The 17607-nt window shown below is 40.2% G+C and overlaps 1 protein-coding gene across 1 annotated transcript; it reads right to left on the bottom strand.

The window, feature by feature from the left end:
- Positions 1-2131: 2131 nt before the first annotated feature.
- On the bottom strand, positions 2132-11549 carry FAM221A (family with sequence similarity 221 member A). Its single transcript, XM_074897501.1, is given in 8 exon segments — positions 2132-2163; positions 2166-2193; positions 3867-3955; positions 4574-4684; positions 5504-5710; positions 8962-9152; positions 9625-9798; positions 11470-11549. Coding segments are annotated over 8 exon segments (888 nt in total). The 5' UTR covers positions 11526-11549.
- Positions 11550-17607: the final 6058 nt, after the last annotated feature.

Raw genomic sequence — 17607 nt, 5'->3', positions numbered from 1 at the left:
GGAAATGTTAAATAAGTTTAAGCACAGAATAAATTCTTTAAAAATTGACTTTGATAAAACCAGTTCATGATCAAAGGACAGTTTAGTAAGACTGAATTTGGCAGAGCAAACATTTAAAACTGACAAGTATTTTTAACTCAAAATGTCAATAAAAGCACAATATATTACTTCCTAAATGTAAAAAGTTATCGGTATAAAAAGAAACATAAAATATAAGCTTTTGTAACTATTAAAACCTCTGTCTATAAGAATATTTTGCTGTGAGAAACCTCATCTCTGAAATACATACATTTCTGGAACTGTATTCCTAATGGGTATAGCCATGGAGATAAATATCAAAGTAGAATAAACTTCTGCTATTAAGCTTGTAATAATCTCTCTGAAGACTGAAATAAAAAATATTTTTCTATTTTTTTTAACCAATGTTATTTACATTTGTTTCTTGTAATTCTGTTGTGAAATCCCCATTTACTTATGAGACTAAGGATATGTAGAAGTGATTGCTTATTAGGACCAGAAGAGGGAGCTCAAATTAATATTTTTATTTATTAAGTTAAAGCAATATCTAACAGTGTACAGTTTAAAGGTAAAGGTACTTTTAAAACATTCATTAGACACTTTGACATCGTATGCATTTAAAGTAACGTTAACCTCTCTGGCATCTGTAGCAACAGCAGTATAGGTCAGTATTAAGGTAAATGGCCTTTTTTAATCTTTGAATTTGGGCAATTGAGCCTTCCATTCTCTTCTCACTTGGATTCCAGCTGTCTCCATCAGTCACTGTACAACCTGCATACACTCCTAAGAACTGTCCTTCCCTCCCACAGCTGACCGCTGAACAAAAGCAAGACTTCTCCACCAGATGTCTTCAACTTCCCATCACTTCTTTTCCTCTGCCCATCAGGTTCGCAGAGGCATGAGGCACTCCCTCAGATAGGCACATGTAAGCTCCTCCCAACTCTTGCTGTAAAGTCTCACTTCACACACACCACCTTAAAAGTCTTCAGTCCAAGAGCCATCTTCAAGTATTTTTAAGACAAACTGACTTACACCTCTCTGTTTTCAAAGGGAACTAACAAGGTTAGCTCAGGCTCTGATTTTGCCTCCTGAACTGCAGCCTCTGTACCAAGTTCTTCCTGTGCTGCTTTGCAGATTTAAACCACCACTCAAAGTTACTAAATTTTAAGTTTTCCTGCCCACTACCTTTACTACAACATATGCTGCCACAACTGTGAATATGGACAAAGAAAACAATAGCAAACAAAAGACCCTTCTTGAGTGACTCGGTCTGTGTTGGATTAGACATGGTGAAAGAAAAACTGTTGGATGAGTAAGTTTATATCAGACACCATATAATTATTTGTTTACATGCAATAAATAGCATGTCTATCCATTTCCACTTGATGTTTTCAGTTTAGTGTAACAGAATCATTGTTAGGGACAGTATCAGACAAACAGAATCCGGGGAGAATGCTACCACTAGAGAAATGTGGGATACAGTATATAAGTAGGATCCCTTCAAGTAGCTAGTAAGTATGTGTGGAAATGGGTTTACAAGTGTACAGAAATTCACATGCAAAAAACACACATACATTGGCAAGAACAGAGCCTAAAGAAGTGTGAGAGAATAATGGTATGCTTGAATTTTATGCAAAGGTGATGAAACCAACAGAAAGGAAAAAAAAGATTCAAAGACAAGATTAAAATGGCAATATTAACAAAATAAATCCCACCAAGTAAAAATCCATTAACAAGATGAGTTCTAAGGACTCTACAGATAAAGAAAGTGCGTCATAAAAGTCTAAGAATAGGATATGTATTTTCTTTGCCCTACTACAATGTAATACTTAAATGCATGGTTATTCTCTCAGATCTTAAGCAACAATTCTGTAAATCTCTAAATATTATTTCCCATTTCTCAAAGGAATGTCTATGTATCAATTCTGGAGATTAGAAACACATTGATTAAAGTACCAATTTTATTACAACAAGATAATTAAAAATTAATTTCAGCAATAGACTGAAACAGCAGTATAAAGAAATGAAAAACAAGCAGGCAGCTAGGCGCAACAAAAAATACTCTTCCATACGATTAACACTGTGCCATATAACAAGTACTTCTTTATTAATCTCATAGCTTCTTTGATGGCACTGGACTTTTCACTTTCTATTAGCAGGCTTCTCCTTTTTCAGCTGTAACAAAGACTGACACCAACAGTGGTTTAAGCATTAATTCGCAAGTTGGCTAGCAATGCAACACTAAACCTCTACATCCAGTCATAAATTTACCAGTGATCTATGCAATGGAGAGAGCTACAGGTCATTATTAGCCCAACCCAGCATTGCTTCCTTTTGCATCATAGAACAAAGGAGCACTTATATTATCTCTGCAGCTCCTCCCCTACTCAAACCAGGGCTGCGTTATCTCTGATGATGGCAATCTAGGTATTTATGTATCCCTCAAGGCCAAAGTCCCTCACAAATGTTCACAGTTTTATCTTTATGTCAATGGAAGGTAAAAAAGTTTTATTACAGACGTGTAACAGACACATTTAGATGAACCAGCACACACAAAATCACACAGGAAGTTTGTAGCTGAGGTAGATGCTAAACCTCCATCTGTATCTCCCCACTGACCCACAAGGTCATGTCTTACTCTAGTGAGATTTTTCTACACGGTAGGCTCTTATAGCACGGTATGATTTACCAACACACATACATTTAACCCTGCCATTCTGTAGTAAGACTATTAATCCAAACAAACATATCTGTTGGTTTTAGAAGCAGCAGTTGTTCTCAAGTATTGTTACATTTGTGAACGAAATTCTATTTAGAGCTGTTATATAAAAGGGATGCTTTTCCCATAAAATACTGTCAAAAGGAAGCAAGGCCCCAGTCTTGATTTGGATGTCTACAAATGAACCCCTTGCTAAGCAATCCTGTTGTTGGTCTATCTAGGAACTCATTTTAAAACATTTCTGCATATCTGGAAGCTTAAAGTTCGTATGTGAAATTCCTACTACCTTTTGCAAAGAAAAAAAAAAAACTTAGGGGGAAAAAGAAACATAGCAATTTGGATTTGAGAGTAACATCTTTTCTCCTATAAACTGATACTATATTTGTAACATCTCACCATATATTGTGATGATCTCCAAAATAAAGAAAATTACTTCAGACTTCACAAAGCTAGAACAGGTTTCTCATTAACACCACTTTGTTGCAAGCACAAGCATAACAGCAGTTAAGATTTTAAAAGTTAATTATGCAACATTGCCTCACAGAAGAATTCATAAACAGTCAAGACATACTTTCAACTGCGATGGTGTAGGTAAGGAGTTAATGTGGGGAAAGAATGGGTACTTAAGCATCTGGGTAACCTACACCACAGGGCATTTAAATACAGTCAGTAGGGCAGAGGACGCACCTCTGAGGGGTTGATTCAGATCATCTAAGACAGACGCACAAGATTTAGCCCAACTACACAGACATTCATAAGGAAAAGAACATCATAAAGTTCTATAAATGAGGTAGCAAACACACATTCCTAAATGTCACAGGTGACTTTCTGTGAGTCTGCTTTGTTGTTTCTTTTTGTCACACAGTAAAATATTTTGGTTTTCTGTAATGGACTTACCTCAATAAAAATCTGCCCAGTTAAGGTAAATACCATCCCAGACATGGCTGACCTCTGAAATACTGCAATAGCTCATAACTGCATTTAAAACTATTTTAAGAAGCTAGTGTTTTCTCAGGAAGAGGACAAATGATATAATACATTTGTATGCCACTTAAATCCTACATTTCTCTTTTTTAGACATCCTCTTGTGAAAATATATTTGAATTACACAATAAATGTAGCAACTTACCTGTTCTTGATAACAGTTTTCAAAATAAGCCATGTCTTCATCTTCTGAATGCTTTCCATGAGAAACTTGCCTCGTGGCACTAGAACCACCTGAAAAAAAACCCCAACAAAATCAAGAACTTTTTTCATTAATGATATTTGGCAAAACACCTTTAAAATGAGAACTCACCATTATAAGCAAGTAACAATCCTCAGCAAGTGGGACCAAAGAATAACTTCTTCAGTCTAGGCTAGCAGCTATTATAAACAGTCTTGGAGGATTTCAGTAGTTATATTAATTGCTAAATTCTTATACTAAATAAGGGACATAAAATAAGCATAACCAATCCATAAATCCATGCAGAAAAGACTTTCTGGCAGAAGAGAGTTTCACAAGATTGTGCTGAATATGTACAATTTGCTCAGATGTGAATTAAAAATTTTTAAAAAGATCCAATGAGTGACATTGTCAATGCAGAGGATACCAAATGATAGGAAAAGATCGTTAAAGTTAAAAAGCACATCATGACCAAAAATAACAATCAGTAACAAAACAGTTATTCTAAACATATGAATGTTGTACTAACTTTTTACATAACAATGTTTCAAGACCCACTTTAATTGTTACCGTTGATTTTAGCCTTAAGCATCTTTCAACTCATATATATAACCAATTAATTTTATGTTAACTACTTCTTGTAAAACAGTATTATCCTACTAATATAGCACCTGCTACCTGTGACGTGGTTTGAGCAGAACTAGAAGGTCCCCAAAATGCTCTTAGAAATGGATGGTCCATGCTGGTAACCAGGGATTCTAAAAGTTCAGCAGAGGGAGCCCCTGTTAGAAAATAGTTGAATGAAAACAAAAATTAACTTCACGAGATATATTAAGAACATGCATAATGAGGTCAAAACAAAGCTACAGGTTAGTATCTCCAAACTCAGTGCAGACCCCATAAACTTGAGTCTACAAACGCAAAAAAGGCTTCAAAAGAAATTAAAAGCTGTGTTTAATTACTACCACTATGCTACAGTTTCTAGATCTCAGACAAATCCAGGAAACCAGATAAGAATTTTAAAAAGAATCAATGAGTACATGGCAATAATAAATAAAACAGTATTACAAGACAAAATGTGTCCATTACTAAATGATACAAAATCACAGAGTGGCAGAGGTATCAAGGCCAACTAACATGCTAATCAAAAATAAACTTCTACAAATTACCCCTTTTTTTAATGCTGAACAGCTATTTACCTTTGAGTTTGGAAAAAGAAATGCTGTAACTGTGTAATCAAGAAATGCCTGAGCAGCATTACACTAAAGGATTAATGTAAATATAACATGGAAGCATTAAGAGAAAAATAGAAGTTACAGAGTTCTTTCTAAAAGATATATTCCACTTCAAGTGGAAGGTACTAGACTGAACACCAGAATTATTGATAAAGAGGGTCTTTATCAATTCACTATAGAAAGTTGTACAAGATGGTCATAGTGGTCTCTTCATACCTGAGGACTGCTGAAAAAAAAAATCTGTTTTAAATCCTACTCCTATTGACCCAGTTTGCCTTTGAACTTTGAAAGTCTATGCTGAATTACTACTTTTCAAAACTACTTAGTTGGAGAATTAAAATTTAATCTCAGGTCAGCTGCACTTACCTCGTCCACTGTCATCGAGTCTCATGTAGCCTTCTGCTAGTGAACTAAAACCAGTCAGTCCTCCCATAGCAGCATAAGGTACATCCTGCCCCACAGGCTTTCCTTGAGCTAAGCGCTCTTCTTTAGTTTCCACGACAGTTTCATGAGCATATGTTGGCTGACCACATGCACAGGTAAAGCAACTATGAAAGCCCGAACACTTGGAACCTAATTAACAAATAAATAAGTGCAATGAGCAAGATTACAATGGAATTTATAGTTAATTGCAGAGAAAAGAATGTTTCCCTAAACGAATCTTGTCAAAAACTAGAATTCCTTCACAGCAAAAGCATCCAGCTATATGAAAATGCTTTGGAAAACAAGAGAAAGGATGAATGTGGGGATTAGATCATAGAGGTCATCCAGTCTCAGAGTCTCATTCAGTCAAATTTTGAGTCCCTCCAAGGATAGAGATTGCAACTCTCTGAGCAGCCTGGACCAACCTTGGTGTTCCCTTGCAGCAGATGCTTCTTTTCCTAAATCTCTAATTGGATTTTCTATGTTGCAGCTTGTGTCCATTGCATTAGCAACACCCTTCTCTATCCCTCCCCCCCCAAAAAAAAAAAAAAAAATCTGTCACTGTATAAAGAAGACAACCTGACAGCATTTTGGCAGTATTATCTCCAAAGGTGTACAGCACATGTCAGTGCTGCATGGCCAGAAATCTTCAAATCACAATTTATGATATCACAATGTAAATGTCTTTTACAATTAGCTATGTTATATAGTTAAAAGAGGCTCTCGTAACATCAAATAGGTTCTACTAAGAGTACCATTAGACTGTTTTTCAGGGTTTTTTTAAGCTTACAAAGCCACAGGATATAACTGGAATAGTTATACAAATGGCATGTGTCCTTCAGAAATACAGAGCGAAGTGTACCCTAGCTACAGCTAAGACTGTCATCAAAGCCCTGCTGGAGCAATGATGTGAACAAGAAACTGATGAACTGATTTTGTAAATGTTTCATTATACAAACTACCCAGCTTCCAACTCCTAGTTACAGTTCATTTTTCAGATCACCAAGAAAGATTTTTTAAGTCTTGTGTAGCATGTTCAGGATCACATTCTTGGCAATGTTAAAGGCTTTTTCATATAATTTTGGGCACTCCTCAGTAATGGAGCTCTTACTCCATGTATGGATACAGAATAATGCATATACAATGCACAATATGCAACAGCAGTATTTTTCAATTATGAATTCGCCAGTTCCTCAAGAAACTGGCTGCTCACAGCTTGGATGGGCACACGCTTTTAAAGAACTGTCTGGATGGCCGGGCCCAAAGAGTTGTGGTGAACGGAGTTAAATCCAGTTGGCAGCCGGTCACGAGTGGTGTCCCCCAGGGCTCAGTTTTGGGGCCACTCCTGTTTAACATCTTTATTGAGGATCTAGATGAGGGGATCGAGGGCACCCTCAGTCAGTTTGCAGATGACCCCAAGTTGGGTGGGAGTGTTGATCTGCTCGAGGGTAGGGAGGCTCTGCAGAGAGACCTGGACAGGCTGGAGTCATGGGCTGAGGCCAACTGGAGGAGTTTCCATAAGGCCAAATGCCGGGGGCTGCACTTGGGCCACAACAACCCCCAGCAGCGCTACAGGCTTGGGGAGGAGTGGCTGGAGAGCTGCCAGTCAGAGAGGGACCTGGGGGTGTGGATTGACAGCCGGCTGAACAGGAGCCAGCAGTGTGCCCAGGGGGCCAAGAAGGCCAATGTCATCCTGGCTTGTGTCAGCAATAGCGTGGCCAGCACGGACAGGGAAGGGATCTGACCCCTGTACTCGGCACTGGTGAGGCCGCCCCTCGATTCCTGTGTTCAGTTTTGGGCCCCTCACTACAAAAAGGACATTGAATGACTCGAGCGTGTCCAGAGAAGGGCAACGGAGCTGGTGCAGGGTCTGGAGCACAGGTCGTACGGGGAGCGACTGAGGGAACTGGGGGGGTTTAGTCTGGAGAAGAGGAGGCTGAGGGGAGACCTCATCGCCCTCTACAGCTCCCTGAAAGGAGGGTGCAGAGAGCTGGGGATGAGCCTCTTTACCCAAGGAACAAGCAACAGGACAAGAGGGAATGGCCTCAAATTGCACCAGGGAAGGTTTAGACTGGATATTAGGAAGCATTTCTTCACAGAACGGGTTCTTCACAGAACGGCGTTGGAATGGGCTGCCCAGGGAGGTGGTGGAGTCCCCATCCCTGGAGGTGTTTAAGAGTCGGGTTGACATAGCGCTGAGGGATATGGTGTAGTTGGGAACTGTCAGTGCTAGGTTAACAGTTGGACTAGAAGATCTTCAAGGTTCTTTCCAACCTAGACGATTCTGTGATTCTGTGATTTATCACACTAGATTTATACAACACTGGGCTAGACTAATACCAGTACATTAAAACAACACAAGTCCAAAATAGCAGCGAGTCTTGGCACTTCTCTGTGTAATGTGTAAAGCCCTCACAAGTGTCAGGTATTTCCAAGATATGCTAGAAAAAGTGCATAATGTAAATGATTATGAAAAACACTGTGTTCTGAGGATTCAGTCTGAATCATCCAGTTGCATATTTAAGACTTTCACATTACTTAGAGCAAATTCTTGAAAGGCTGTCATATAAATATTGTATGATTTATTCTGTGGGATATGATTCTCATCCAGCAAAAGCTGTTTATGATTCTTCCTGTAGAAATCAGACAGACTTCATGAAAGACATTTACTAACAGTATGGAAACTCTAGCTAAAAAAATCTTCAGCTTACATAATTTGAGGTTTCCATCTAAAATATCTTTATGCATTATTTATTGTCTGTGGTTAATAATTACTGCTGTTTCATTACAATAACCTCGAACAACTGAAGCAAAAAGCTTCCTCTTAATGCTTTCTCAAACCTTCTGCTTGAAACTCCATTCTCATTTGCATTTCTGGACCCACAATCTGTATGCTCAGGAACTGCTTTGTTAAGAGTGCTAACAATAGTACTATTTTGGAACAGAGTGCTACTTCCTATTGAGTTGAGAAAAGATATAAAAATACATTAACATTATATTCAACCAGGCAATAGAGGAATGGAGATCAACACTTCTTTCTCTCAAACTACCAAGTTCAAGTAGGAGAGTCACATGCATGCAGCAGTGAAAGTGACAAACTGCAAATGGGGCACTTTCATGCCACCTGACTTGAGGCGCCTGTCTCCATATGTACCTAACCAAATCATTCAGAAACTTACGCTCCTTCACAGGACTGGGAGAAGCTAAGGATGTTGTTCAACACCCTCATGTGCAAAAGGGGATGTCTTCCCTCCCATTTTCCATCCTTCTGCAAGGACCAAAGTACACATTGCTGACAACTGCAGCACGTACCTAATACTCTGGGCAGAATGCAGATCCCTAACATGCTGCTCCTGTTAAATTTCCTAGCAAAGAATGCTGCAAGCCCATCAGTAACTTACAGGAGTTACATGAAAATCCAGGCGCTGCACTGTGCTCATCAGCAAAGTGTTTGCATCTGCAACGAATTGGCTGTGTGCCATTTAGAGGGACATAGTGATAGGATTGGCACGGACAATGGCTCACTCTACAAGGCACACAAATTGGACGGTCTCTGGGAATCACTTCATAGTCTGTTTTGTGTTGCTTATACCTAAAAGAGGCAAAACCAATAACTTTTATAACTTTGTTAGTGTTTTATCAGGAAACTAACTGAAAGGCTTGTAATTATCTTACAAGTTCTGTTTTGAAGTATCTTTAATCACATTAATTACTGTTGTTAATTTTCAATTAAATGCACAGTATCAGGAGCTTTTACATCCGCTTGTTACATAAATAACACAGATACTTATGTTTCATTCTGACAGCACTGTCAGAATCAATCTGATCTACAGTAACTTGTGCCTTAAAGCTGAATTTATTGAAGACTACAGAATCATTTTGGTCTCAAAAAAAATGTATTGAGATTTAGATTTAAGAGGAGTTCTTATGATGTAAAACTTAATTTTCTCAACCCTTAGACCTTAAATTAACTTGCCGACACTGTACTTTAACGTATCTAGAAACATTTTACATTTTCCTGATTTTGAAAAATACAACAGTGCAAAAAAAGTAAAGATACCTACCGGTGAGTACAAAAGCACAACGTCTCTGGTCCCACAAGCTTACAGTCCATGCCAGTTGGTGATCTCCAGCTCACATACAACCTGTTCTGTAACCGAATTGGTAATACTTTTCTTTTGTACTCCTCATATTCCTCCAGGGTAAAAAGCTTTCCTCCATCATCATCACCTACAATTCTGTAAGCATGTCACAAAAAAAACCCGTAAGAAAATGAAGACAATAAAAGTAGCTTGCTCAAGATATTTTTTCAAATAATATATAACAGCACTTTTGCTGTAAATGCAAAAAAAAAATCTTATTTTTCATAATAGTGTTCTAGTGATACACATTTACAAGAACCATAGCTGATCTTTAGAGAAATTTTATGAATGCTCTTTTAAAAAATATGCTCTGATGGGCTGAAAACCAGTAAGAGAGAAGGAAAAAATTAAGAAAGCAAACTACCAAGCTCCTTTTCACACAGCAGAAAAAGCAATGGACATCAGTGTAATCAGCCAGCTCTGCCTCAAACTTCTTGAATGACCTCTGGCAAGTAATTTCACCCATCTACACCTAACTGTACTGCAGCTTGCATCAGGTTATCTAATTTTAGTCTAGTCCGACTAAGATTATTCAACTGCAAGTAGGTAACCATGCTGCTATCAGAGTAACAAAACATCCAAGCTATCTTCTACTTTGCAAGAAGACTATGCTAGTTTCTGTACATGAAGTTAATAGCAACAGTATCCTGCACCTCACACAGACCTATTTGTTTAAGCTATGACTGTTCAAAGTCAGGTAAGAGCGGGAACTCTGGAGCTGCATCCGAATTCTACATTTATGGTGACAATTGAAGACAGTAAGTAAAATCTGTAAAACACAATTTAGACTTAATTGCAGCACTTAACTATGCTGAAGGTTAGTTTATTACTGTCTATAAATATTTGTTGGGTATGCTAAAACATATTGAGTGATCCTTTGTCAAATGTTCTGTGGATTTGTACATTGCCGGTACTGTACAGCACCAGAATAACGTGTCAACACATCACTGTCATTTGCCTGTCAATCCAGCTGACACCCACAAGAATCAGTGCACAACTACTTACGTAAGAACTACCACTGTGCCTACTACCTCTGTTTTACTCGAAGTTTTCCTAAGCTAAATTCAGACCGCATTTCAGTACAATGACTGAGTTCGTGTTTATTTTTGCTCAAGACCAACTCTTCAAGAGGAGCGATGACGAGATCTGCAAAGACACGTAGGAGTGTAAGGGCACACGCTTACACACTCCAAAACTCAATTCACGGCGCACGGAAGGCCGCGTTTCCTCAAGGAGTAGTACCGCTGGCAGCTCACCCTCTCACACCGCCTCAGACAGACAGACACGCTGCCAGGCAGGCGGACACGCAGGCCTGGAAGTGAGAAACAACGCGTTGTCTCACCCAAGCCACCATTTACAACACGCCTTCGCGCCCCCGAGGCTGCCTCGGGCCAGAGGGGAGAGCGCCGCCCGCGGGGCCTGAGCGAGCACGTCCGATCTCGCCCATAGGTGGCGGCGGGGGCGGGGGTGTGCGGCGGTGTGACACAGCGAAGCCGCCGCAGATCCCGAAGCGGCGGCTTCCGGACGGCGGGAGGCGAGCGGCGTGGCGCCCGGGCCGCGGGAATTTCCTCAGGGGAAACGCAGGGGCAGGGAAGCCGGCCCGGGCCTGGCGGCAGCGCCGGGCACAGCAAGCCCCCGACCGCCGCCGGTCCCCAACCGCCGCTGGCCCCCACGGCCGGGCTGAGGCTGAAGGCGCCCGGCGGCCCCCACCCCACCGCGCCGCCCCTCTCCGCTCCCCAGCGACGGCGGGCGCGGCCCTGCCCTCACCGCCGGTACTCCGCATACTCTTCCAGGGCCGCCGCCTCCACCTGCAGCCGCTTCATGCCCGGCCCCGCCGCCCTTGGGCCGCCCGCGGGCAGGGCGCCTGGAGCGGGCGGGGGGGCGCGGCGGACGGGCGGGCAACGCGCGTGTAACCGGCAGGTCTGTGGGGACGAGGTTGGTGGGGACGGCCCGCCCCACGCCAGGGCACACGCGTGGGTGCTCACACAACCCTCGCGGGGGGGGTGGTCGCCCCTCTCGGAGAAGGCTCCTTCCCTGAAGGCAGGGAACGGACACGGACACACTGGTGCGGTGCCTCAGGGAAGGGACCGACGCAGGCACCGGTACAACCGATCGCACAACAAATCATGCCCACCCCAAGCCCTCGTAGCACGCTGTCCTGAGCTGCTACTGCTACTTAGGCCTTCGTCTCAGACCACAACGTTTCTGGTGGGTAGGCGAGGGTTAGTTTCGGTTGGTCACTGATTCCCTGACACTCATCCCTTATAAAATACATGTTTTGTTCATAGTTCAAGACCAAAGGAGGTCAGCTTTGGAAAGCGCTCCTAAGAGAAGATGGTTCTTTGACTGGCAACCAGCAACCCATGCCCCAGATAACGCCACCACCTTGGAACAACTCTTCTGATGTGTTTGAAGGCTGTAGTCAATAGACCCCAGGCTGCTGTTTCTGATGCTGCACTAGCTGTGTAAATTGCTTCCTCTTGATGAAAACACCATGGTCCCATCCTGCCTGAATACGTAAGCAAAAGATGCAGTATGTTTTTCTTAATGGAGCTTTAGGAAATTGATATTTAAATTGTGCTCTGCATAAACTACCAGCCCTCAGACTGTCAAAATGAGACCCCAGAGGGTAGGCTTTTTCCATACAATAGAATGACAGATGTCTGTCAAAAAAACGTACAGCAATTCAAGGAAATCTCCAGATTGCTCTGCACTGGGCAAGCCACCAGCAATGAAGCAGAAGGTGAAGAGAGATGTCACAAGGACCAAGGTAGTGTTTTGCCAAAACATCCCCCAGAGAGAGATGAAACAACAGGGAGAGTGTTGAGTTTCCAGCAGTATCTAAATAAGGTGATAGGGCAGATGGTCTGGGCGTTTGTCCTGTGGCTATGCCACATGTATAAGAAATTTCAGCAGAGCAGCCAGCACTGCAGTACAACACGCATGTTCTGTCACACTGAGATCTGAACACAAACAGGTCCCTCTTTGAGGCAGTAAATATATGAGAGCAAGTCATCACTGCAGTCAATACACCTTCAAGTAAGCTAGCAGAGGAAAATGAAACCACACAAAAAAGTACAGATTGTCTCCTCAGGGAAAACAAAATTCCTCCTGTGACCAGAACTTCAAAAAAGAAACAGATTGAAAAGGGGACCTTGAAAGCAGGACAAGAAGCTCTGCATACAGGGCAAACATGCTGAGGAATGTACTCAAATGTACTGAGGAACACACTGCTGCGCATGAGCTGCACAAAACTGAAGCCCTTTGAGATACCTTATCTGTATGCACATTTCACTGGTGCCAGGGATCCCAGCATTGCCAATAAAATTGGGGGAGAGCTCTGGCAAGCCTCGTTCACACAGAATGAGCAGAGCTTCTATGTTACGGGTTGATGTACCTCATCTGTGCATGATCTCTGTTGAAAACAGTGCTCTGAAATATAGTTTGGGTTTGGAGAGCGGAGCCAGGTTTCTGAATTAGGCAGCTTTTGGTGAGAGCTGCACATGTTTGTATTGTACTTTAGTGTCAGATTACCTGTGAAACCATCAGTGTGAAGGCACTGGGAGTAGGAAATCAAAAGTAATTTTTTGTGGGGCACCTGTCCTATGAACTAACTCCCATCTTAAAAATCGAGGATTTATTCCCAGATTTGATCCACAGCAAGTGTTCTCTGCAACAGAGACAGTGCTCATCTTATTAGCACCCCAGCATCTGCTTGGATCCAGATCTGTTCTCATAGACTTACTTGGGAACAGTTATAAAAAGTGAAAGACTTCGTAATTAAGAAATTGAGTTCTTAGCTAATAAAAATATTTCAAGCACCCACGGTTTTACTGTGGGTATTAGTATTGGAATATATTTTGGATTCAGAAAACCCTCTCCTGTCTCCCATCCCTTCTAAGAGATTGTTAATGGACATCTGAAATAAAATTCATTACAGACTGAGTCAAACCAGATTTTCCATGATAAACTATCGAATAATTTTAAATAGCAAGGGAAAAAAAAAAAAAAGCTTTCTGCTACTGTAAAGAGGCCATGCCACAAGGTAGGTAAAAGGAACAGAAATCCAGATGGCATGTTTTACCTCCTATGGCTGTGATGTAGCATACGGACGCTGCTGGCCCAAGATCTCTGAACACATCAAAGTGGGTTGAACATATGGACACTCACTCACAGTACAGCTCTGAGAGACCTAAGGTGCTGCCTACACATCAAAGGCAACAGCTTAATGCTGCGTAGGGTGTTGACAGTCTCTCTCAACACCCTCTGTTAACAATAAAATGTGTGACCCTTTACATTTCTTAAAATCCTTACAAGCTTGACAAGTGCTTTAAAATTCATCTCAGTGAAATACCTATGTAAATTTAAGGTAGCCACTTTATGAATGCAAGAATAAATAATTTAGAAAAAACATTTAATATGTTAAACCTCAAGTCATCATTCTGAAGTAGTAGTTAGTCATTCTATTTCTATGCATTTGGTCAATGACAATATCTAATTAGCTATTCCAAAACCAATTGAAGTGGCATAAAGAATAATGGAAACAGTTACCATCAAATTGTTTCCTCTCTCCACATTTGTTATCAATATTCTCATACACTTAAAAGCAAATACAAGCAGTACTCATAAACCTCTAATCATGGCCATACATTATGCTACAATAAAAAATTAGTTTGCATATTACTAAACCTAGTTTACAGACATTTAAAAATGTCAACATGTTTCTCTTCAGTTTTGCTATCAAAGAACATGATTAGGCATCTACTGAACAGAGTAAGTTCACGAACGCCACAGGGAATGTGCAAGCTCATATGCAAGCAAGGGTCAATTAATAATGGAAGGTTTTTTGCTGGAGGTACTGACAAACACAGTTGGGAAATCTGTAGTAATTAAGATCACTTACAGATAAGATAATTCAGTAGCATGTGATATCACTGGTGATTAAGTGATGTGATTTCATATATGTATGTAATGGGGAGGTTTTTCTTGGGCCTCATTTTAATAGCCTAAATGCTATTTTTAAACAGCACATGTGCATCATCCCAGACAAAGAGATTCAGTGAAATATCAATTCAGTAACAGTCTATTCCACATGAGAAACGTGGCAGAAGTCTAATTTACCTTCTCAGCTGCTATAAAAAGAAGTCTCTCATTTCACTCTTGCCTTTGAAAAAGTATTTTACGTACTATCAAATACATTAAATCAAACCCCACAGGTAGCAGACAGCATTGTTTTGTGAAGCACAAACTAACAAAAGGACACAATCTCAGGCAAGGAGGTTATATTTGGATGTTAAGAATTTCAATAGACACTCTACATGACATTTAAAAAAACACACCAATTAAGTAAAAATGTTTCAGAGATTTAGTTCATTCCATTCATTTGAGTCTTTTCAGGAAGTATTTTCCAAAAGACTTTTAAGAATATGTAATAAACTGGGATCTTAAATTTTATGTTGTCATTTTCCTAAATAAACTTCTTGTAGAGGTTCCCAAATCTACTCTGCTTCTGCATTCCCACAAACAAATGCCACAACAGCAGCGATTACCCCCAGAATATGTACCTGCACGGGAGGCACTTGGTCACTTAGGCAACTTAGACTTGACAGACATAATGCAGTTTCAAAACCTCTGCATATAGCAAATATTTTCAAATAGAATTTAGATCTATCTAGCCAGCCTCTTAAAATGATTGTGTTAATGAAAAAGAAGTATTTAGCAGCTACTTGGCAAAACAGACAACTGTGCAATATGTTGGGCATGTTACTGGATGCCAATGATACTAATGTTTCACCACACTGATTCCAAGAACCTCTACATTCTTGTGCTATGTTTTCAGATTTTAAAAATTATTAAAAACACATCAGTAAACTTCTGTGATACTAACAGTGGATAAGCAGCTTGTTATGAGCCATCTCAGTATGTTTCAGTGGAGTATCTGTCCATTAATTCATCTCAAAGGTTCTTTAACATGGGACCACTCAGCCCTTGTTCATACACAATTGTGAGACAATGCTTGGATATCTTAATTACATTAAGGTTACTATGGTGAGATTCAAAAATTATTTACTCAGATGAGCAAAGCAACAAAAACAACTAGAGAATCAGGATAATCTTCCCTAAAATAGATGTTTACCTGCCAGTTAATTTAGTTGTAGAACTCAGAGCTATATTAAGACCTGTGGTGCTTCTAGCTGTTCAGACAGCAACCAATACTGCTCTTTTCTTCCCATTTTTCTTCATTAGAACTTTTGTTTGGGAGAAGATCTTGAATATTTTTTGCTACCTACATTGAACAATCACTGACAGACATCTAAGTACTACCAATTACATAGTGAAACCAGCTGGTAAACACAAGGCAAATTACAGCTGGGAAAATTTGAGTTTCATAATTTACCAAAAAAATTAAAGAACGAAACCAAAACAAACACCACCATCCCAAATAAGGAGTTCTTTATCTAAAGGAGGTTACATGTCCCTCTACCCTCAAAAGAAAAAGGGAAAAAAAACCCAAATCCAATCCAGCCTAAGAACCAAGCAACCTTAAGGAGATTCTGTATTTCATAAAGCCTGAAGCAGGTCACTTTGGGGGTTATCTGTGATGTCATTGGAAATGAAAAATACATAGCTGCATCATAAGAGCTGTAGCACAGCAGAAATAGTATTTAAATATTCTTTTTAAAAGTTTTTTAATATGTTTGGCAACACAACAAATTGCTGTGACGCTATCAAGCATTTTGGATCTGGGGTGAGGTGTAGGCTCTCTTGCTCCTTTTACACAAGCGCTTGGGTTCTTCACACAAGCTCCTGCCATTGCAGGTCTGCCACCCCTCAAAATATCCTATAAAAGAAGCTGCAGGGTACAATACACAGATGTTTTCTTGCTACTGTTTTTGATAGAAAACACAGTTGAGACCCTTCCCTTACCCTCTTTTCTTTAGTCTACACACTTGAAGTTTAGTTTTGCCACTCTGAAAAGTGCTGTCATCTCAGCAAAAATAATGAAGCTCAGCTTCCACCATCTGCACTGCTGAGCATAGAAATCATGGAAGTAGTACTGTGCTAGATAGCTAGTGAAGGGAGAACAGAAGTCAGAGGTGCAGCATAGTCATATAGCACAGACCAAGACTGGCCACAAAAAGAGGAGCAAGATATATCACAGACACCCATGTACTGCCATATCAACTGCTAATAATGCTGTGTTCATGTAAAATTAGATGTAGGATGCTATTAGTGTTTTTAATTTGCTTTTTGATAAGCAGTTGTTTCAACTATATTGAGTGAAACATTTGTTCCATAAGAGATAGGTAGTTCACAGATCTCCCTGCGTATTTGTTAAGTACAAGCTAATTCCAATGAGCCATTGTACTACTGAAACCTGAGAGAAAAGCAACTCTTTCCTAATGGCACCATGAATTACTGTGAGGAGTACATAACTGCATGTAAGTTAGTATACCAGTTTCCAAAATCCCCACATAAAACAAGCTGCATGTGCACGTAGTGACATATATTCACCTTGCAACTTTTGTTATGCTTGTTTAACTATCCTCAATAACTTGTAAGACTTCACATACTCTTACAAGAAAAGAAAAAGAACTCATTTTGCATATGTACACAAAAACTACTCCAATTATTGTTTATAGCACAAAGGGATACCACCTACCAAGGTTTTGGTTGGTACCAATCAAGTACCCAGGGAATAAAACTCATAGATAGATAGATATAAAAATCTATCTTCACATTGTCAAGAGAGGCTCACATTCAAAAGTTGTGCACCTGTCTTCTCCACCCTTAGATGAAAGAGTGAAGTCTTTACCATTAAAGATGAAACAGTCATTTTATTTTCACTTCTTTTCCCTCTCACCTCTAACCTGAGGAAAGTTTCAGGGCATTCGGATTTCAAGA

This window comes from Athene noctua, chromosome 2 (genome assembly GCF_965140245.1).
Source record: "Athene noctua chromosome 2, bAthNoc1.hap1.1, whole genome shotgun sequence".
In the NCBI taxonomy this organism is placed as follows: Eukaryota; Metazoa; Chordata; class Aves; order Strigiformes; family Strigidae; genus Athene; species Athene noctua.
Note: the sequence above shows the minus strand (reverse complement) of the source record. Positions and strands in the feature narration are given on the sequence as shown.